General features: G+C 41.4%; 1 protein-coding gene across 6 annotated transcripts in view; it reads left to right on the forward strand.

Annotated features, from left to right (window-relative positions):
- LOC144645251 (uncharacterized) overlaps positions 1 to 23283 on the forward strand; it is a 109137-nt gene that overhangs the window by 53410 nt on the left and 32444 nt on the right. For 5 of the 6 annotated variants that reach the window (XM_078504737.1, XM_078504736.1, XM_078504738.1 and 2 more), the window contains exons 33-57: positions 479 to 1027; positions 1470 to 1514; positions 2358 to 2993; positions 3255 to 3317; positions 3514 to 4065; positions 4897 to 4956; positions 5513 to 6142; positions 6837 to 6935; positions 7536 to 8084; positions 8565 to 8606; positions 8774 to 9409; positions 10306 to 10401; positions 10660 to 11196; positions 11810 to 11857; positions 12151 to 12786; positions 13516 to 13596; positions 14089 to 14724; positions 15319 to 15420; positions 16686 to 17222; positions 17790 to 17825; positions 18022 to 18657; positions 19550 to 19861; positions 21384 to 21440; positions 22112 to 22645; positions 22876 to 22902. In XM_078504737.1, the coding sequence (XP_078360863.1) occupies positions 479 to 1027; positions 1470 to 1514; positions 2358 to 2993; positions 3255 to 3317; positions 3514 to 4065; positions 4897 to 4956; positions 5513 to 6142; positions 6837 to 6935; positions 7536 to 8084; positions 8565 to 8606; positions 8774 to 9409; positions 10306 to 10401; positions 10660 to 11196; positions 11810 to 11857; positions 12151 to 12786; positions 13516 to 13596; positions 14089 to 14724; positions 15319 to 15420; positions 16686 to 17222; positions 17790 to 17825; positions 18022 to 18657; positions 19550 to 19861; positions 21384 to 21440; positions 22112 to 22645; positions 22876 to 22902 (8136 nt within the window). The remainder of the gene's footprint in view (positions 1 to 478; positions 1028 to 1469; positions 1515 to 2357; positions 2994 to 3254; positions 3318 to 3513; positions 4066 to 4896; positions 4957 to 5512; positions 6143 to 6836; positions 6936 to 7535; positions 8085 to 8564; positions 8607 to 8773; positions 9410 to 10305; positions 10402 to 10659; positions 11197 to 11809; positions 11858 to 12150; positions 12787 to 13515; positions 13597 to 14088; positions 14725 to 15318; positions 15421 to 16685; positions 17223 to 17789; positions 17826 to 18021; positions 18658 to 19549; positions 19862 to 21383; positions 21441 to 22111; positions 22646 to 22875; positions 22903 to 23283) is intronic. The other variant, XM_078504735.1, reaches the window with a different exon arrangement.

The raw sequence follows: 23283 nt of genomic DNA on the forward strand, positions 1-23283 counted from the left end.
TACTTGCGAATTTTGGTACGGTAACTTAAATAAACATACATTCTTCAGGGCCTTAACTAGCTAGAGGCAAGACGAGGCACTTGCCTCGTCAAGATTTTTACCCAAAATTAAAAACAAAATATGTTTTGTTGGGAAAATAATCTCCAGTTGAACAAGAATGATTTTTCTTAAGAAATGCCTCTTGAAAAATGTCTCCTGAAAGAGTTTCAGAGCTTCTCGATTTCAAAAGGTTTTTGGAGGGCATACCCCACGAACCCCCTAGCAAGATCTTGCCTCGTCTATGGTAAAGGTTTGGTTACGGCCTTGTTCTTTCGTTTTTTCCTGTTATAAAAACGGTTGGTGAAGTTGTTATAAAGGCTGTTTTGCCAGTTACGAGAGGGTTAAAACAAAACTAGGACTCGTGCTTCTAGAAAACGATGTGCGCAAATAAATTTATTTCTCTTTAACTAACTACTGGTGGATGTCTATTTCTTTACAGTTTGCCAAGCCAAGCTCGACATGGTTTTCGTCATTGACGGTTCCGGAAGCATCGAGGCCTATGGCAAAGGAAATTTTAAACGCTGTCTCAACTTTGTAAAAAGAATGGTCGTTTCCTTCAAGATCTCCAAACGATTTACTCGTGTTGGCGTAGTGCTTTTCTCATTCCGTCCTCGACTTATATTTAGCTTCAATACCTACAGTAGGAAGCGAGATATACTGAGAGCTATCGACAAAATTAGATACCCAAGAGGAGGCACTAAAACAGGGCTAGCTATGTCCTATGCCCAGCGGGTTCTGTTTAGGCGCAGGCGCGGTAGCCGAAAGCAGGTGATGATCGTGATGACAGATGGTCGTTCCCAGGACCGCGTGAGCGGAGCTGCCCGCGCGCTGAAGAGAAAGAGCGTGGAGTTATTTGCAGTTGGTATTGGCAAGCGATACAATATCAAGCAACTGTTCCAGATAGCATCATCGCGAAGACATGTTTACACGGCTGGATTTAAGAATTTGCCGTCTATCGTCAGGGTTATTAAGACCAAGGCGTGCTCAGGTAACAGACCTTTTTTTGTAAACTGTTTTTTTTTTACCCTTTTATAACTTGTGCATCTATATATCAACCCTTTTATGAATAAGGGGGGTAAGGTGGTTTTCAACGAGGTTGTGAATTGAGGGAAAAAGGAAACCTGATAGAGGTACAACTTATCTGATTGTGATGAATAATGAGTTGGATATGAGGTATAAATTATGATAATTATGATAGTAAACAATAGTGTTAAAAGTTTTCGTTGAAACCCTTTTCTTTATAAGGAAGATCGACATTTAATTTGTCCTTGCGATATCAATAAATAGTCAAGCACATAGGTGATGTAAACAAAGCAAATGAACAACATGAAGATGTGGTCTTGTTTTACCCTTTAATTCTTAGAATGTAGTTATGGATGATAATCAGAAAAAAATAGATTTAACTTTTTGATCTTATCGTTGTTTTTAAGGTGCTGTCAAACCAAGCAAACCAGGAAAACCTTCTCGTCCAGCTCGTAAGTAACAAAACTTTCTTGAAATACAAGATTTAACTTCTTTTCCACAATGTCATTTCTTTTGGTGTTTTATATACACCGAAAATTTGCTTCTAGCAGGTGAGATGTCGCAGCCATAGGCCCGTTAAGTCTGGCCTGTGAAAACTCATTATTATAGCTTAGAGTACTCTTAGAGTTACTCTTAGAGTACTCTAAGACTCACAACGAGTCTCTCGTAGCTCAGTTGGTTAGAGCGCCCAACCGGTATCTGGGAGGCCATGGGTTCGATTCCCGTCGGGGACTCAGAATTTTTCTTTGTCCCATGCTCGTGTCATGTAGAACATCTTATCTTTATTATTTATTACCGAGCTTAAAAAAAAAAAAAAATTACCATCTTTATTATTTACTAATAAACTTGTAGCTGTATTGATTTTAATAGCAGTGAAGAATTGCTACTGAACATACGGGTTGAAATGTCTAGGGACATGGGGACAAAATCCCAGGTTGAACGCACTCACAATTAGGCCTTCGCTTCTCTTCTATATAAGAATATTCAGAGTTTACCGTTATTTCAGTCCTTGAGAACAATCGCTGTCACTCACAAATGCACGAGATAAGCTTATGGAGCCCAGCTTCATTAAAGGTTCTTTTTAGAACTGTGCACAACTGTTTTCCTGTTTTCCAGCCCTTTACTAACAATCTCATTTTGGAGTGGGCTATCAAAATTAATCTCGTTTGCCTAAAGGGGATTCCACAAAAATCCTTTAAAAAAATTAAGTAGCTATTGACTTCCCAGAGTATAAATACGAGTGATATAACATAATGAATCCTATAAAAGTGGACTCATGTTCTTCTTTTCCAAAGGTTATGTGCGTGCCATGGCGCTGTATCCATTGTCATATCGAACTAAGGGAAGAGACATCGGCGTGTTCTCCAATCCATCTGGAAGACTGGGCAATGTCAGACAGGCCCCAGGTCCGGACGGACGTCCCATGACTGCAACGCAGTTCTTGGGAAAACCAAACAGCTTCATCGAGTTCCCTAACAAGGGAAAGCTGGACACGAAGCGATCTATTACCCTTTTGGCTTGGATCTACAACGAGGGAAGTGCCGGTCCTATTTTTAACTACATGCCGAACGGCTGGGGTGTTCATCTCTGGATGACCTCTCCTGTCACGCTGTTTGTTCGTTTCACGCGTCGACGAAGACGGCGCTTCACCCCTCACGTTCAATACCGCGGCGTTGCACGAAGACGCTGGCAATACGTGGGCGCTACATACGATGAAAGGACAGGTATTGCTAAATTGTATCTTAACAGCAGAATGGTTGCAAGAAAGCGCATTGGAAGGTTTAGGTTAGCAACGAATTATCCAGTCAGAATGGGTGCAAGGGTTGGTGATAGTCGCTTCTTCCGAGGAAGGATTTCATGTATGCAGGTGTACGGCGTGGCTTTGAATTCCAGGCAGATTGCAGCTCGAAAAAGGAGGTGCTTCTTGAAAGGTAAATCTTAAGTTGAAATAAAGGACCCGCGGGGGAAGAAAAACTTTTAAGGAACGATTGCAAGTCTGACTACGTACATGTGTATAACAAGACAATAGGGCTCTTATAGTTATCAAATACCTTCTTTTTTACCTTACCTTTAGTAAAAATAGACAAACGCGGCCCGTTAGCATCATTAGTGTCCTGAACCGGTTAAACTTAAAGGCAAAATGAATGTTATTTATTATTTCTGTTATAATTGTTTTTTTTATTATTTCTTAGGTCCGTTAACACCCGGTCGACCAGTCGTTCCCGGTGGAGTACCATTCCGTCCAGGAAAACCGAGTAAGTATCAAAAGAAGCATAAGGAATCATTCTCGGGTCATTAGGTAACCTTGTTTCTCTAGATGGTACTAATCTCGATTATATATTGCTTCTCACATCGTCATCAACGACTACAATTAGAAAAAAATTAAAGCACTCAACACTCGCTTCGCGATTATCCTCTTACTCTTACTCTCGTACTTCCATTTCTTCTCAGTGTGCAAAGCTAAGGTTGATATTGGCTTCCTCGTCGACGCCTCGGGCAGCATAGAGATGTACGGTAAAGGCAATTACCAGCGCCTCAAAGACTTCGTCAAGGAGGTGGCGGGAAGCTTTGTTATTTCCAGACACGGGACACATGTCGGCGTGGTCGTATTCGCCACCAGACCTGAGCCTGTGTTCCAGTTCAACACTTACTACTCCCGGCGTGGAGTCATGAACGCTGTTCAAAAGATCCCCTATATCAACGGCGGAACCCGGGCCGGTTTGGCCATCAGAAGGGCTACCCGGTACTTGTTCCAGCCCCACCCCCACCCCGGACGGAAGAAGGTCTTGATTGTCATGACCGATGGTATTTCGTACGATGACGTCATCGTCCCGTCCCGGAGGCTTCGTCGTACAGGTGTCTCCATATATGCGCTCGGAATTGGTCTTAAGTATAGTCGACGGCAGTTAGGCAAGATTGCGGGAACTCCCAGGCATGTTTTCACCTCTAAGTTTGCGACTCTGCGAACTGCTGCACGTAAAATCGTGAGCCGTATATGCTCAGGTAAGACGACTTAAACAATATACACTTAAAAGTCTGGGCTTTGTTCCCTCAGGAAACAGTTAGTTTTGTTTTCCCGAAAGTCTTGATGTTTCCTCAAACTTTCCCACTGTGTTTCACGGACTTTCGAAGAACTAGGGACAAATTTCCTGGAACAGCCGAGAAGTGAGCTTCAAAAACATCACGCCACAATCACGCCACCGGCCTTGGTCACGTTTTGATCACGTGCTTTTTCTGGTTGTTGATCACGTTCAGGTCAATGTATCCCGATCATGATACATTTGATGGAAATGTTTCCCGATCGGGATACATCTAAATTTATGCAAGGACACGTGATCACGAATAAGCCAATGAGAATCGTCTTAAGAGCAAGAGAAACTGCAGATGTATAACAATTCCGATTGTTAAAAGCTTTATTAAGTTGTAACCCAGAATAAGTGTCAAAATTCAATTTGTAGTAAAAACCGAATCATACTTGTCAATCTTAATTCTTTTATTTGGCTTGCAAACTATATTTAAATCACGTACGGTAAAAGCGTAACAACAATTATATCGCCAAGATTGTGCTTGCTGCCAGCGCTGTATTCAACTTTCTCTTCCGCGCGAAGGATTGAGATTGTTGTTACAACTGACGTAACCAGTCGACCTCTTACATAGATTTGGCGAAGGGATTTTCATACATACAAGTTTATATTCAAATTCCAAAAAAACATGAATTTGAAAAGGGAGTTATTTTATATTTCCAGCGTTAGGACGCAGTAACTATTGTTTTGTTTTTTTTTGGGGTCCTTGTTATACTACTGGTGTCTTATTCTTGTTTTGTTTGTTGCCCAGAACCAGGAGCCAAAATTGTAAAACCGGTTGGTCCGAAACCTGTGAAGCCACGCCAACCAGGTAAATATGGTTGTTTATCATTTATTGTTAATAATAATAATAATAATAATAATAATAATAATAATAATAATAATAATAATAATAATAATAATAATATTTAAGATTTCTATGGCGCAAATTAACATGTAAATATGACCAAATGCGCCTTACAAATATATAGAAAAAAAATAAAAAATAAAAATACTTAAAATATAAGAGTTTTAAAAACTAGCTATTTACAATAATGTACATATGACTAAAAAATACCAAGAATATAAGAGATATAAAACTATTTTACAGTAATGTACATATGACTAAAAAAAAGATTAAAAAGCCTAAAAATATAATTAATAGATAATAAAAATGATCTTACTCATACGCTTTCCTAAGCGTTGTAAGTTATATGTAGCTATAGAAATTAAAAATGGGATACTTACTAGCATGGATGATAAGATGATATTTTAGAATTGTTAGAAAGGAGTCTGGAATGCAAGAACATGAGTAATCTATATACCGTAGAAAAACCTGACCGTATTCGTGATTTTAACAAAGCCTTCCTATTTTCTCTTACACCAAGTGCGTGCCGTGGCCATTTATCCTCTGAACGGCGGAGTGAAAGGACGTGACATCAGCTTGAGTAAGAACCCGACTGCTATCTTGAGCAACGTTAGGACCGCGCCAGGACCTGACAGAACACGTGACGGCTCGTACCAGTTCCTAGGTAAATCCAACAGCTTTGTACAGTTTCCAAATCGCGGGAAGCTGGACACAAGACGCTCCATCACTCTTATGACGTGGATCTATCACCAAGGACGCGCGGGACCCATCTTCAACTACATGCCGAACGGCTGGGGCGTGCACTTCTGGATGATTTCACCGAGAACGCTGTTTGCGCGGTTTACGCGTCGAAGAGGACGCCGTTTTACCAAGGCGGTGATAAGCAGGAGAGTCACACCTAATCGATGGCAGCTCGTTGCTGCGACGTACGACGGAAGATCAGGACAAGCTAGGCTGTTTGTCCAGAATCGCTTTGTGACACAAAAGTATATTGGAAAGATACGATTGGCTACCAACTACCCCGTTAGAATGGGAGCACGACTTGGCGATTCGCGGTTCTTCTTTGGACGCATCTCGTGTATGCAGGTCTATCCAATGGCACTAACAAGAAGACAGATACTAGCGCGCAAGACCAGATGCTTCAGAAAAGGTCAGAAAAATTTACTAATTATTATATTATTATGGCTAAATCCGGCGCTGACTCCAGTACTAGTACAACTACGAGTACGACACTTGATTGCAAGCTTTTAGAGAAATATTAGAGTGATTTTACTAAACCCGTGAAAGAGTTACCTGCATTACGCTTTCAGACACTATTAGGCACTAATTCCATTGTTTTCTTCTCTTTTAGTTTTGACTACGTCTATTGCGCACTAACTGTTAAATATTGAATTGTTTCACGGGTTAAATGGAATCACTCTAAGAAAATTTGTAAGCCTTCTACTGTTTGTTCACAGCATTATGGACGAGGATGAGTTTGTCGTGATCGTAAAAGTATGAGCTTAACTCGCCTTTACTGAGAGATAACTTGTTCTCCTGTTTTTGTCTACTATACAACTGTGACAGTTTCTCGTAGTAAAATGAGGTCCGCCACTGTATTTTCCCCCGCAAAAATTACACTCTTTCATACGGTACAAGCGCGATCTTACCGTTCCTAAATCTCGTGCTCATGGTCATACTTACACTAGCACCTTAACGTTTCCATTTACGGATCCTAAGAAACGCAATGTCAAAGCAAAATCACTTTCGACATTGATCAAACCACACTACACTGTTGTAAAAACATAGGTAGTCCATGTTAAGTTTCCCATTTGTACTTTAACTAAGGCTATTTTTTTTTTCAGTTCGACCCCGTCCAAGACCACGTCCAAGACCTAGACCTAGACCAGGACCAAGACCGAGACCCGGCCCTAGACCCCGGCCTTCTATTCCTGGTGGACGAGGTAAGAATCTTTTGTCATAAGCGTTCTGCTTTTCTCGGGGCAAAGTTTCAGTTACCAATCTTGGTCTAAAATCAATCAAATTTTAATCGCCGAAAAACATGAGCAATTAAGCTATTTATTTATTAATTAAGCTATTTATTCGTGGCTTCCTGCTCTTCATTAAACAATTTGTTCGCCTTTTTAAAACGCCCGGAGGAGGTACTCCCTTATAAAAGGTGTATAGCTATGTGCAGAGCGGAAAGGTATGGTTTTGAGCTGTTTTGAAAAAAAAAGCGTACAGATGTTTGTCAATATGTTCTGAGTTGGGGTATGGTTTGTGCACTTTGTTCAGCAATTAGGTATAATTTTTAGAAGAAACTATTCAGTTTTTTAATTGTTATTCATTTCTTGAGAGGTGTGATCTATTAACAATAGGAACTTGAAACACTTTTCAAATGTTAACACAAACCGTAGCAGTTTTTGGGTAGAGTTTTCTTTGAAATTTGATTTTTGGGTCAGGTTTCGCATATTGTGGTCGGAAATAGGGTAAGGATTTCAAGAAGGGCGCTGCACACCTTCAGTAGCTGTAACTGACAAATAAATGTTTAATTTTCTTTCTAGTTTGTCGAGCTCAAATTGACTTGGCTTTCGTCGTCGACGGCTCGGGCAGCATCGAGGCTTACGGCAGAGGAAACTTCAAGCGATGTCTCCGCTTCATCAAAAACATGGTTCGTTCGTTCACGATATCAAGACGTTACGTACGCGTCGGCATCGTTCTTTACTCCTCGCGATCACAACTCGTACTCAATTACAATCAAAACCGTGGCGTTAATAGTATACTCCGGACCATTGACAGAATCAGATACCCCAGAGGAGGGACCAGAACAGGGGCAGCGATCTCCTACGCTTACTCCCGCCTTCTCCGTGTCTCTAGAAGAGGACGGTCGAAGGTCTTGATTGTAATGACCGATGGTCGCTCACAGGATAACGTGAGGCGGCCTTCTAGCCTACTGCGCAGACGCGGCGTCAAGATATTTTCTCTTGGAATCGGTAAACGATACAACATGAAACAGCTGTTGCAGATGTCTGGTAGTCGTCGAAATGTCTTTACAGCTGACTTCCGTAACCTTGGATCCGTGGTCCGGGCTATCAAACAGAAGGCTTGTAAAGGTAAAGAATGCGGAAAAGGAAGAAAGATATCCTGTTTGAGTATTAGTTAAATCGCAAGTCATGGGTATAAACTGAAAATGGTGCAATTAGAAGTATCAAATTGCTCGTCGAATAGAGATTTCTTTGACACAGGATCCGTAGCAACCTTGTGTTACATGTGCTATTGTTTCGATGCCAGTTATCTGCCAAGCACAAGTGCAACTTCATGCGTTGCTCTGCATAAAACGCATGTACCTTGTTCTATACCTCGGAGCTTCAATTGTGGCCTTCGTCTTTTTATCTCCCTCTGTAAAGGCTATAAATCAGACTATAAGGTCAAAAGGGTGTTGTGAGTCAAAAACAAATTTTAGTTACGCTCGACGCTGTTGTGCTCAGCAGTGAAAAAAATCAACGAGTTTACCTTTTCACTTCTGAACATAAAGAGAAAGCATTATTTTGTTGTTGTTGTTTGTTTAATGAAAGCGTCATTTTATTTTTCAGCTGCGAAGCCAACTAGGCCAACGAAACCTGGGAAACCTGCTCGTATGTATTTAATTATATTTACCTTTTTCCTTATTATTCTTTCTGATCTGTAGTTTTATTTGCTCCGTGTTTTTGATGCAATTGTTATCGTTACTTACTAGAAAGGGTAGATGGATCGTTTGTATACTTCTCTTATCCTGTGTCTAAATTTCATTTTTCTCCAACAGCCGTTGGTCGCGCTGGTGCAGTGTATCCGCTCAGTTCCTCCACACGAGGTAGAGACGTTAGCACCAATGGCAACCCGCCAGGAAGACGGGGCTACGTCAGGAACACGCGAGGTCCTGACGGCGTGCCAGGGACGGCAACGACGTTTTACGGTCGCGCAAACAGCTACATCGAGTTCCCGAACCGCGGCAGACTGGATACGAGGCGATCCATCACGCTCGTTGCGTGGATTAAACATCAAGGACGCGCGGGACCCATCTTCAACTACATGCGAAACGGATGGGGCGTGCACTTTTGGATGGTTTCACCAAGAACGCTGTTTGCACGCTTTACGCGTCGAAGAGGACGGCGTTTCACACCCGCGGTAACTAGTCGCAAAGTTAGGTATCGAGCTTGGGAGTACGTCGGTGCAACCTACGATTACCGGACTGGAATCGCTCGACTGTTCGTTAGAAACAGATTTGTTGCTTCACGGCGTATCGGGCGCGTAAGACTGGCCACTAATTACCCGGTGAGAATGGGCGCCAGAGTTGGAGATAGGAGGTACTTCCGTGGAAGCATTTCCTGTATGCAAGTGTACAAGAAGGCTTTGACTGCCGGGCAGATCGTTGCAAGGCGAACGAGGTGCTTTAAGAGAGGTATGGAGTTTTGGATTTTAGAGTAAACTTGTGTTTATAATCTTGGATTTGTCTTTCTCTGCGTTTTGTTGTTGTTGTTGATGATGTTTTCTTTGTTTGTTTGTCTGTTTTTTGTTTGTTTGTTTGTTTTGCGCTGCATGTATAGAAGAAACAAGGATACGATCGAGTAAGTCATGGAATTTAAGTTTGGGTCATGGAAAGTCATGGAAAATGTACTGATTGTACGAAATAAATTAGGCAGTTTTTTTGTGAAGAAAAAGGTAATAACGTACCCGAATTTTAGATAATTTTTAACATTTTCAAGAAAATGGTCAAATTTAGGTCATGGAAAACTTTGAAACTTATGGAAATGGTCATGAAATGTCTGGAATTTCAAATGATCAAAAGAGTACGAACCCTGAAATTCTACATTGATACGAGTACTGCATCGTGACAATTCGCGTTGGTTATTTCATTTCATTGATCAGTAATGTAGCAGCTCTCCTAAGCTTGTAATTCTACTGGTCCGCTAGTGTAGCAGTCACTATTGTTTTAGGGGGGTGGGAACTAGGGGAGTTATTGCTGTTGTTTGTTAATTTTTTTTCTCGAGAGGGAGTGAGGCATTAAGTGAGATCATTGCCAGAGCTACGCCCCAACTCATTCCATTTTGTTTCTTACAAAGTAGCACGATTTAATTGACTGATCCTCAGATTTTTCTATACCTTCAAGTTTCTCCATTTTGGTAAAACGTACGTCAGTGCCATACATTTTACAACAAACAGCTATGAGTTTCAAAAAGCAGGTTGCAACACTTTTATTAAAGTGACAACAACATGCAGAAGTAACAAAACTATTCGACTTTACTAAAATATCAAATAAATTGAATAATCTTCTTTCTTTCTTTTGATGTGTTATAGTTCCACGTCCTCGACCCAGACCTAGGCCCAGACCACGACCAAGACCCAGACCTAGGCCCAGACCTAGGCCCATCCGTCCCCACCCTGGTGGAAAAGGTATCTCTGGATGAATGTGCTTATTAATAAATCTGCATGTAATTACCTTACATGATTTTTCTTGATTTTGTTTGACAGCTCAGACGAAGCCCAATTTTTCCCGATTTTCCTTTGTAAGAATTTAAAACGTCCGTCCTTGGCTATTAGATCCTTATTGCTTACCCCTCTTAGTGACACTTACGAATAAATCCATTAGGGTGCGCCTACTTGATAACATGTGTCGCTTATTTGAAACTTCTTCTTTAATTTGTCCTCCAGTTTGCCGAGCCAGAATCGATCTAGCTTTCGTCATCGACGCTTCCGGAAGTGTTGGGCGTGGAAACTTCCGTCGTTGCTTAGCTTTTATCCAAAACATGGCGCGTGTCTTCTCCATCTCTAGAAGCTACACCCGTTTCGCTGTCGTACTTTATTCGTCGCGTCCTTCCAAGATTTTCGGCTTCAATCGTTACACCAATCGACGCTCTCTGCTTCGAGCGATCAGCCGCATTAGGTACACAGGTGGAGGGACCAAAACGGGATACGCCCTGTCGTACACCTACCAGAGGGTCCTACGCTCTAGCAGGCGAAAGAACAAGGTCCTGATTGTCATGACCGATGGCCGATCGTACGACAATGTAGTGCGCCCTGCTGTCTCGATTCGGCGCAGAGGTATACGAATACTGTCGTTTGGAGTCGGCAAGCGTTACAGCATGAGACAACTACTGCAGATGTCAGCTAACAGACGCAATGTGTTTACTGCTGATTTTAAGAACTTAGGATCTGCCATCAGAATTATCAAGAGGAGGGCTTGTGCAGGTAGTCAACTTATATATAGCTGCAGTAAATATCTTTCTATTTGTTTAGTTTGTAAGGTCGACGTACAATGAGCGCCAAAAGTGTTGAGACACTGCGTATTCTGAGTACCTTGGACAAATTTTGCACCTTTGCCCCACACTCCTTCGATATTACCCCCTCCCGCCACCGAAACAACAATTTGCAATCTGCAGTACTTGCTTCATTTGTGTATAACACTGAAAAGGGGGAGGGGGTAGTTGAAAATCTTCACCGGATTTAAAGTGGAAGAAAGACGATATTGAAATTAGCACTCATTTTAAGTAACTGTCTCAATTACTGTTTGACGCTTATTGTAGGTTGATATGAGTCATGGCGAGACCAAAGGACGAATCGAAACTCATAAAAATGCATAGCGATACTACACATCAAATTAGAAACCCTGTTCTATTATCCAACCTCTCTCTTTCTCGAAATCAAGACGTTGGACAGTTTTTTTACGCAGTGCGAGGCTTGAGGAGTAAGTCGACTCTAAAAAAATTAACTCACCTCTTACGCGTTGTAATATAAGAACAAAAACTAAAAGATGTAATGCACTGTATTTTATCAATTTTTCACTCTATCGTTTCTGTTTTAGCCGGAAAACCACGACCACCTAGACCACCTCGACCATCAAAACCAGTAGGTAAGTGTACAGAATAACAAGTGTTGTTGTTTTAGTGCAAGCAACTGTATTTCCGTATGCTTTCAGCCTTTCTCTTCCTAATAGGACATGGCGCTTTAATATCTTGAACAGTCAGATACAATCCAAAACTTCCACCACCCATCCACCCTACCTCGCCGCCCTCCGTCTCCCTTCGAGATTTTATATTAAATGGGTTCGTGCCTTAGGGGTCCAACGCAGTGATTTGCTCTAGATTATTTTGAGTAAGACCTGTTCTTCTTGTTTGACCGTTTTGGCTCTAATTTCCCATTCAGCTATAAGAAGAGCTATGGCTGTGTATCCGCTGAACCGTAACACCAAAGGAAGAGACATCAGCTTCTCAAGAAATCCCCAAGGAAGACCAGGACGAGTCAGGTACGCCCCTGGTCCTGACAACTCACCAGGCGGCTCAATAGAATTCTACGGCCGCAGCAGTAGCTACGTAGAGTTCCCTAACCGAGGAAAAATCGATACTAGGCGCTCCATAACTCTTCTAGCGTGGATCTACCACTCTGGCCGAGCTGGACCCATCTTCAACTACATGCCAAACGGTTGGGGTGTGCACTTCTGGATGGTTTCTCCAAAAAAATTGTTTGCACGATTCACGCGCCGAAGAGGAAGGCGTTTCACTCATGCAGTTACCAGTCGAACCGTCCAACCGAGAAAATGGCAGTTTGTTGGTGCCACATACAGCTACAGAACCGGTATAGCTCGATTGTTCGTCAACTCGAGGTTTGTAGCGGCCAAACGCGTTGGGCGATTCAAACTGGCGACCAACTACCCGGTCAGGATGGGAGCACGGGTTGGAGATAGAAGATACTTCAAAGGACGAATCTCCTGTTTGCAGGTTTACAACCAAGCCCTGAACAGAAATCAAATTTTGGTTCGTCAAAAGAGATGTTTTAGAGCAGGTAATAATTTCTTTCTAGCAGGTACAAGAATTTCACATCAGTGACCAGGTTTTTGGGCCAAGTGTTAGGAAACACGGAAAGGCACTTTGAAAAGACCAGCCTTTTCATTGTCTATGGCATATCAATTGAATTTATCAATTAAAGTTGTCGTACAATTTTCTTCAGTATTAGAGCCATTTTCACTTGAGTGTCGAAAGTAATTTGCGTTTACTTTGGTTTTGCATTGTTACACTCAGTAATTGGCTTAAAAAACTCGCGCCACTTTCTTAACCAATCATAAGTAAAACCAAAACCAATCGCAAGTAAAACCAAAGCCAATCGTGACTTGCTCGCGCAAGTTTTTCCGCGCTTCGCGTAATTGCTTTCAGTTTTGATTGGACAATGGATTGCTCTGCGTCCTTTATGATTGGCTAGAGTAATTACTTTGGTTTTAGTTTTACGACGCTCAATTGAAAACCGCTCTAACCGTGCAATATTAATTCTTCTTTCATACATGTTTTCAAATTTAAAAATTAAACAAAATGTCTTTTGATTGTTTTTCGTGAAATTTTTTAAACGTCAGTCAAGGCTGAGAAATATTTTGTATCACAAAAAATAAACTTTGTATGGCTGTTTTGATGTTCCTAAAATGACGTCTTTCAGTTTTTTTTAAATTTCGTTTGTTTTATCTTCTTAATCACAATTTATCTAATTCTAACCTTGTGATGTCTCTTCTCTGTTTTGTCCCAGTGAGACCCAAGCCTAGACCAGTTAGACCTAAGCCAAAACCAGTTAGGCCTGTAAGACCAGTCAGACCAGTTAGACCTAAAGGTTAGTGTTTGTTTGTTTGTTTGTTTGTTTGTTTGTTTGTTTGTTTTTATGACTTTGCTCGATTGGTTGACAGAATCTTCTTTACATCGCGTTTGTCAGTTGTGATTGATAGATTTTGATCCATTTTCTTTGTTCCTGTTTTTCACGATTCGTTGACTGTCGCCATGATTATTTTTGACGCTAGAGAAAAACGCAATCTTCAGTTGGGTTTTGAATTTCAGAGTTCGCGTGTAATTAAAAAGACATAACACAGATATTTTTGAGCTGCGTCATCAGCACGGAGTTATCGGGTCGATTTTGAGACATCTTTTGACCGGGGAAAAAATGGGAAAGAAGGAAGCCCACATAAACTCAGGCAACATGTGGTCTTCTTTATTTGTTAGTTGTTGTTGTTGTTTTTCTAACCTATTAAAGTCGTTGCAAGAAGAACCACAACGTTACTACATGCCGTATGTTCCGAATATAACTTGCTGTTTCTTTCTTTTTTGTTAGTTAAAACTCAAGCTGTCGCCATTTTCCCGCTTAATGGAGCCACGAAGAGCAAAGATGTCAGTACCCGTAGCAATGCGCGTGGAATAACCGTTAACGTCCGCACCGCGCCTGGACCAGACGGCACACGTGACGGCTCGTACCAGTTCTACGGAAGAAGCAACAGTTACATCCTCTTCCCCAACCGAGGTGGCTTAGACACCAAGCATTCTATTACTCTCTTAGCGTGGATCTTACACCAGGGACGCGCAGGACCCATCTTCAACTACATGCCGAACGGCTGGGGCGTTCACTTCTGGATGATTACCCCAAGAACGCTATTTGTACGGTTCACGCGTCGAAGAGGACGGCGTTTCACAGCGGCGGTTGTAAGCAGGAGTGTCACACCTGGACGATGGCAGTTTGTTGGTGCAACTTACAACGGACGAACAGGGCGAGCGAAGTTGTTTGTCAATGGAAGGTTCACAGCAAGGAAGTACATCGGTAGAATACGGTTGGCGACTAACTACCCGGTGAGAATGGGAGCTCGTATCGGTGACGGGAGATACTTCCGAGGACGAATCTCCTGTATGCAGGTGTACAATGGTGCTTTGTCCCGCCGACAAATCATTTCCAAGAAACGACGATGCTTTAGAAAAAGTAAGTTATGATCAAATTGTAGTTGTTTTTGTTGCTGTTAGACTGATGACAGAAAAATGTTTTTGAAACCTCAAAATTGAAGTTTATTTTTGAGCTGGACATTACCCATTCTCGTCCCCAGGGCCGCTTGTCTCTCTTAGCCGGCAAAGCCTGGGGCACGAGAAACAAGTGGCTCTGGGAACACATGATTTGATTGGCCGGATTTGAACAAAAGTACTTTAAATTTAGCGAATCAAATCAACCGTTTTAAAATCCCTTTGTTGTTATAGCTTTTAGTACGGTTTTTTTTTTGCTTGGCTAGATTTAAACTTTCTTTGTTAAAATGTAGTCAATCGAATCATGTGTCCCTAGAGCCACTTGTTTCTCGTGCCCCACGCTTTGCTGGCTAAGAGGGACGAGCGGCTCTGGAGACGAGAATGGACATTACCAACCGAAACAAAAGAATCAATAACAAACTATATTACAATACAATACAAATATCCTTAGCGGCTACCTTAGTGCAAAAAAATGTGATTTATTCAATGGCTTCTAGTGAGTTCTAAATAAGACATTTATACTTATATATTTGTTAATATTGTTTTCCTTCCTTTTTAGAAACTCGTCCCAGGCCTCGACCGCGACCAAGACCTCGCCCGAGACCACGACCAAGGCCATTGCCAAGACCGAAACCTAGACCCAGACCTAAACCCGGACGAGGTGAGAATATTACTAGGCTGTAAAATGCGATACCATGGACAAAAAGACATAGCTCGTTGGTTTAACTTTATTGTGCGACCATCGGCAATCGTTAGGGCCTGTTTACAAGCAGGTAGGGTAACCCTAGTGCTAGGGTTACCCTAGCAAGAAGGGTTAGAAGATAGCCCGGGTTTACAAGCAAAAATTCGCAGGTAGGGTTACCCTTCTCCCCGGGTCAACTTACACCGGTTACGCTTCAGTTAACCTTGTAAACTTTTGTCGTAAGAAGCTGTTATTCGAAAATAATTCCGTTCCAGTGCAAAAATACGACAAATTGTGAATGAACACGATGTTTCTTGGTCACAATTCGCTGTTTTTGTTGGTATTCGTTTTAAACATATTTAGCTTCTTGGAGCCAAAATAAAGTTGTCCCGGGTAGGCGAGTTATCCCTAGCAGCGCGTTTACAAGGCGCTAGGGTAACCCTAGCGCTCAGCTAGGGTTACCCTTGTGCTAGGGTAACCCTAGCTGCCTTGTAAACACGTCGATGAAAAAAAGAAGAAATGTGGTAGCGCTAGGGTAACCCTAGCACTAGGGTTACCCTATCTGCTTGTCATTTGCTAACAGGAATACCATTTAAAAACGAGAAAATTATGGAGAAGATAGATAAGCAATATTGATGAAATTCCAGTAGATCTTGTTAACGTCGGTTCACTATAAATTTGATGGCAAGTTTTTAGATACGATAAATTTATAGCGTACGTGCCACTTAGGAAACAAGGTAAACTTGAGAGGAATAGGTTGATTTTTGAAGGAGGTCTTCTTTTTTAAAAGCGTCGAATTTTCAGTCCTTTGTATAGTTGTGTTTAAGATTTGCCACACAACTATTATTAGAAAAGTCTGTAAATGTAACAACTTTAGAATGCTTAGCCTTGTTTAAAACCGGTTTCGACCCGTTCCTATAACACTTTCAGTTTCACTACAATCAAATTTGCGTAGTTTTCTAGCTACAATCTGGTTTTAATCGGATGTAATCAAATGCGACGTCAGAAAAGATTTTCCTATTGTGCCCTTCACAACGAAATTAGAAAACAAATGATATTCAGATAATAACGAGACTATATTAGAAAACATTTTGAACTGTTATCTTTAAATGTAAATTAAAAAAAAAACCTAACATCACAACTTTGACGAAAAAACCTAAACATCACCATTTTTACCTTTAATCTTTGAAACGTAGATCTGTATGTCACTGAGGTCTAAAACTGAAGTTGCATTTGTTTTTCAGAGTGCATAGCCAAAATCGACCTTGCCTTCCTCATTGATGGGTCTGGAAGCGTCGGCCGATCAAACTTCCGCCGTTGCCTCTCATTTATCCAGAACGTAGTCCGTGGATTCAAGATCTCACCTCGACACACCCGCATCGCGGCTGAGGTTTACTCGTCCGCTCCTCGCAGAACTTTCTCATTTACTCGCTACAGTAACGCATACCAAGTGCTCAGGGCTGTAGGATCGATAAAGTACCCGCGAGGAGGCACCAAAACAGGAAAGGCCCTCTGGGATGTCCTAAGATACATATACCGCGGTAAGACCAGCCGGAAAAGAGTACTTGTTGTCCTGACCGACGGGCGATCTCAAGACCACGTGGTGAAGCCTGCACGGGCACTGAAACGCGCCAATGTTGAAATTTTCTCGGTTGGCGTTGGACGAGGCTACAGTATGACGCAACTCAATGAGATGGCGACTGACCGCAGTCACGTGTTCACGGTGGACTTCCGTAACCTTAACTCTATCATAAAGGCTATCAAGAAGAAGGCTTGTAAAGGTAAGAGCGTGTGTAAAACAAAGATATTACCCTGGATGCAATGGCATACTTACTTAAATGACCGTTAACGTTTTTACGGCTTTCAATTGTTGCATTAGAATTCAAAATTCAAACTTAAATCGACGAATATATGGCCTGGGTTAATGCCTTATCAATCGCTTCGTTAATATTGTTCGGGATTTGTAGTATATATGATTTAAATGTTTCTTACTATATATTTTTCGATAAACGGCTTTTCTAGAAAAAGATTAACTGTAATTGACGAAATTCCGTATTGAAATAAACTGTCTGTCTGTCTGTCTGTCCGTCCGTCCGTCCGTCTGTCTGTCTGTCTGTCTGTCCGTCCGTCCGTCCGTCCGTCCGTCTGTCTGTCTGTCTGTCTGTCTGTCTGTCTGTCTGTCTGTCTGTCTGTCTGGAAGAACTATTCTTCATTCATTGTCATAAATTTTCAAATTTGATTGTATCTTCCTTAAATTTCAATGTGGCAATTACTGGTGACTTATTGGCTCATTAGCAAACGCCTCAATGTTAGTTAACTTGTTTTATTATAACTTTTTTAATTTGAAGGAGGAAGAAAGCCACCAGCACCACACAGGCCATCAGGTATTTTTTGCGTTTCTGTTCATTTTTGTCTTAATTTTAATGTTTGTTTTTGTCGCGTTCGTTTCTTTGTTTTGTCATTCGTACAATTAGGCACGTGACGACAAGAACATTCTCATTGGTCAAGACTTTTATACGTATTACATACGAGTATGTCTAATAAAATCTGATAATTTTATAATCCGTTTATTATTTTAAGGAACGCTTCGAGCCGTTGCTGTGTACCCATTAAATGCTCGCACAAATGCACGCGACATCAGCTTCAACAGAAATGCGCCGGGTAAAATGTCAAATGTTAGACCAGCGCCAGGCCCCGACGGACGGCGCGGAACGAGCTACGAGTTCCTGGGTCAAAGAAACAGCTTCATCCAGTTCCCGAACCTCGGCAAACTGGACACTAGAAAGTCGATCACCATTCTCGCATGGGTGTATCATCAAGGTCGAGCGGGGCCAATTTTCAACTACCATCCCAGCGCCTGGGGGGTACATCTCTGGATGGTTGGACGACGTGCGCTGTTCGTTCGTTTTACAAAGCGCAAAGCGCGAGACTTTACCGCCGCTTTGGTTAGCAAAACTGTCAAGCGTAGCCGCTGGCAATACGTGGGCGCGTCTTATGACCACACAACCGGAACGGCCAAGTTGTTCGTCGATGGAAGAATGGTTGCACGAAAGCGTATTGGAAGGATACGATTGGCTACAAATTATCCCGTCAGGATGGGTGTGCGAATTGGAGATGGAAGGTACTTCCGTGGAAGGATTTCTTGTCTTCAAGTGTACGACGTCGCTTTGAATACGCGGCAAATAGCAGCACGAGCAAAGAGATGTTTTGTACCAGGTACGTAATCTTTATTTTATTTTATTTAACAATTAGACTACGAGCCCGAGTTTTCTATGAGCAAATAGTCAACGAGGCGCAGCCGAGTTGACTATCGCTCATAGAAAACTAGGGCGAGTAGTCTAATTGTTTTAGTAGAAACTCTAAAGGATTGCAGTCCAAAACCTACAATATTGTGCACTTTGGAGACAAAAATCAAAAAAATTTACCGCTTAAAGAGCTACTCGCGCGCGCGACTGTTTTTTATCGGCGAATAGAAAACAGTGGGAGAACCAATCAGATTCGCGGATTTCCAATAGAACACAGCTGAGTTTCTACTAATAACGATTAGATAACGATTCACGTAAATATAACAAATACACTATTATTAATAAACAATTCCGAAGTTATTTTGCACCGCAGTTTATAGAGAGCTCTTATGCAAAACCATTCAGTTAAATATACATCTGATGTGCAATATGGATTTAAGTAAAATTAATGTTCATTTAAACTATTTTGCAGTTAGGCCTTACAACGAAACGGGAGGGAAAGACGACTTGAAAATGGTCCTTTTTCTTTATGCCTTTCCTATACTTGGTCTTTATGTGTTGTAGTCTTGTCTAGTAGTTCGCCAGCTTTCTGTTACCGGAACGATTAAACATATTAGACATTTTTTTAGTTGTTAAAATGTTATTAGGTTGAAATGAATATTTAGATTGATTATGGTCGTCCCTTGTACAATGGAGAATATAACGAAATCCCAGGAATAACGAGACGCCGTTATAACGAATCCATTTTCCAGTCCCTTGGCAATTTATTGTATCGAGGTTTCACTGTATTGGAAATGCCAACAAGCTTTATGTGTGTGTCTTAAATGTCTTAATTTACTTGTCCGTCAATCAAACTTTGCCAGGACTTCCCAAGCCACGCCCGCCCCCAAAACCAACAGGAAGACTGTTCAAACGAACGGGTTGCTACAGAGACACGTCCCGCAGAGCCATGGGAAGGCTTCTTGGCAATTTACGACGAAGAAGAGATGCTGTCATGCGTTGCTTCCTCCTGTCTTCCAGACGAGGGTACCGTGCATTTGGTGTCCAAGATGGAGGCGAATGCTTCTCTGGTCCTTTGGCACATCGCACCTTCAGAAGATATGGCCGCTCAAACAAATGCAAGAATGGACGAGGAGGGCCATGGGCTAATGACGTGTATATCATTATTAGAAGAAGTAAGTTGATCGGGTGTTACTTGTAAATAGTCAAGTAATTAATGAATGTGTGTCCAGCAGTAGCAGTGTGAAATATATATATGATAAATGCAAATGCGGCCTTACACTACTGAAGACCTGAAAAAAATTTTTCAGGCTCTGAGCGGGAGTCGTATATATATTTCACACTGCTACTGCTGGACACACATTCATTTATTTCACATATACTTGGGCCGAGTATCATGTCCACCATAAAGGGATTACCCATATACGACCGCTCTCATGTGGCTTTGATAGCTCAGTGGTAGAGCATTGCACTGGCAACGCAAAGGTCGTGGGTTCGACTCCCGCTCAGAGCCTGAAAAATTTTTTTCAGGTCTTCAGTAGTGTAAGGCCGCATTTGCATTTATCATATATATATTTCACACTGCTACTGCTGGACACACATTCACTTATTTCACATATACTTGGGCCGAGTATCATGTCCACCATAAAGGGATTACCCATATACGACCGCTCTCATGTGGCTTTGATAGCTCAGTGGTAGAGCATTGCACTGGCAACGCAAAGGTCGTGGGTTCGACTCCCGCTCAGAGCCTGAAAAATTTTTTTCAGGTCTTCAGTAGTGTAAGGCCGCATTTGCATTTATCATATATATATTTCACACTGCTACTGCTGGACACACATTCATTTATTTCACATATACTTGGGCCGAGTATCATGTCCACCATAAAGGGATTACCCATATACGACCGCTCTCATGTGGCTTTGATAGCTCAGTGGTAGAGCATTGCACTGGCAACGCAAAGGTCGTGGGTTCGACTCCCGCTCAGAGCCTGAAAAATTTTTTTCAGGTCTTCAGTAGTGTAAGGCCGCATTTGCATTTATCATATATATAGTCAAGTAATTGTTTATTGATCCAGCTTAAAGCATTTTTTTTCCTTATTCCTTAAAAGGCGATATTGTTTTTTGTTGTAACAATGCAACTTCGCGACCATCTTACGTGTACGAAAAAGTATATAATATCTAAAGAAAAAAGGCGAGAAAACCCTACATGATCATAAATTTGAGCTCGTTCATCGAACTTGACAGGGTTGTCACAGGTCAAGAAATATGGTCAGGGAAAAAATATCGAAATTAAGGAAAAGTCAGGGAATTTTATTTTTAGTCAGGGAAAATTGACATTTGAAGAAAAGTCAGGGAAAATTGGAATAAAAGGCCTTTGATTTAATTTTTTATTGGGTGGAGGAAGGGGAGGGTGGAGGCCACTACGTACTATATCCTACATTTTTTATTTATTTGGTCAGGGAAATTTTACTTTTATCTGGGAAAAGTAAGGGAATTTTGTAAACAGATGTCAACTACTGATGTTTGTGGCAAACATGCTCGAAGAGAAACCTTGTTAATTGAAACAACTTCGCTACAAATTTTCAAGCTACAAACATCAAGCTAAACTTAGTCCAAAATAAAGCGAACGCATATGTAAAGTATAGGAGTCTGTTCTAATGTTAGGATCTAAATCTTGGTTTGCTTGGCATTTTAGGGCCTATTCCACGGCCTCGTCCTCGCCTCAGACCTCGACCAAGACCAGCACTGCCAGGTACGAGGAAGCTACAAGAACTTTAGACAATGCAGGGCTTTTCACTTTTGTCCACACATACATAAAACCACATGTTTTTCAGCTTGGTATTTTGCTGATTGGAACTGTTTGTTGTCTTTGTTTATGGCTGAGTAACCGTTACATGGCAATTTTGTCTCCATTTGGGGAATAATGTTTCCCCCCTTCCCCACTCTTTTTCATTCACTTTTAACTACTCCATTTTTGTCACCCTGCGAGCACAGCCTTTCTTTTTCACACATTCCACTGATATACTTTTCTTTCCAAATCTCAGCCGCAGTTGAGTAAAAAGAGGCTTTGCTTGCAGGGTGTATTTTTGCAATTTTTTGGTTTTTTATATATTTGTAATGCGCGATTGAAAACTTTGTTTTAAACTAAATTAAATTTTTTTAAGTTATTATTATTTCTGTTCTTTTCCACTTTTTCTCTTGCGTTAGATTTTGTAAACGAATTCAATTTTCAAGCTAAAGCAAAATTACTCAGGATCACAAGGGTATGGGTCGCAACGAATCTGATTGAAGTCTCCGATTGTAATTTATGAGCTTTTTTCATCAAATCACAGCGCAGCCGAGTGATCCGATATTCATCCTTATTCCGAAGGCTGTGTATTTAGAATAAGGTTGTGACACTATTATTTGTGTGTTTGTTTACAGTTTGCAAGGCCCGTGTAGACCTGGGCTTTATTGTAGATGGATCAGGAAGCGTAGGCCGCGCTAACTTCATCAGGAGCCTGAACTTCATCAAGAATCTGGTCAGCTCGTTCGTGATATCTCCTCGAAACTCCAGAGTAGGAATCCTTCTCTACTCTAACCGCGTCATCCCGGTGTTCTCCTTCGGCCAATACAAAGGTCTGCGCAGCGTACTCAGGGCTATTGACAGAATCAAGTACCCCGGTGGAGGAACCAAGACCGGCCGAGCGCTGTCGTACTCCAGAAGATACCTGTTTGCAAGAAGCAACCGCCGTAAGGTCTTGATCCTGATGACAGACGGCAAGTCATATGACAGAGTTGGAAAACCGGCTGCGGTATTACGTAACATGGGAGTGGAGGTGTTCGCCTTGGGTGTCGGAAGACGCATCAGTATGAAGCAGCTCACTCAGATTGCAAGCAATCGACGACATGTCTTCACGGCGAACTTTAGAAACTTGGGTTCGTTTGTGAGAGCGATTAAGCAAAAGGCTTGCAAAGGTAACAACAATTATGTTCCAATTATTATTGGTTGAAATGTGATCTCTGACATTGCAATCGGTATAAAAGGATAGTTTATTGTATAGATCTTACCAAATAGATTTTATTATGCCGTGTTTTTTTTAAGAGATTCATGCCCAAATGCTATAATAAAAACTGCTTTCAAGAGCAATAAAGTTTCCCAAAACTTTATTAAACTTTCACTTAAAAATTCTTTCCTTTTGTTTCAGGTTTTACCAAACGACCAACAAAACCACGTAAGTAGATCAATGTTTTCTTTGTCTCTCTGTCTGTCTGTCTGTCTGTTTGTTTTCTTTGTTTTTTGTTTGTTTGTTTTTCTAAAGAGACTTATTTAAGTCGTTAAATATTACTGCCATTTTTGATTTTAATTTTAATATCGCTGCAGTCCTAGTAAGTTTGTTCACGTTCGTTTCTTCAGATAGAAGATCCGGTACATCGGTCATCGTGCACAACAGCATTTTTGTACAAAAGAGTACCTCTTACGTTCGTTTTTCTCTTTCCTCTAACGTTTGGCCGGTACCCAGTTGAGGGAGGAGATAAATTAACCAGTGGATAAATATATACAGCAGATAAGAATTATAGTTCCACATGTTGAATTATATAGTGGATGACTGTTA

The sequence above is a fragment of the Oculina patagonica genome, chromosome 3, assembly GCF_052425735.1.
Source record: "Oculina patagonica isolate OP01 chromosome 3, crgOcupat, whole genome shotgun sequence".
NCBI lineage: Eukaryota > Metazoa > Cnidaria > Anthozoa > Scleractinia > Oculinidae > Oculina > Oculina patagonica.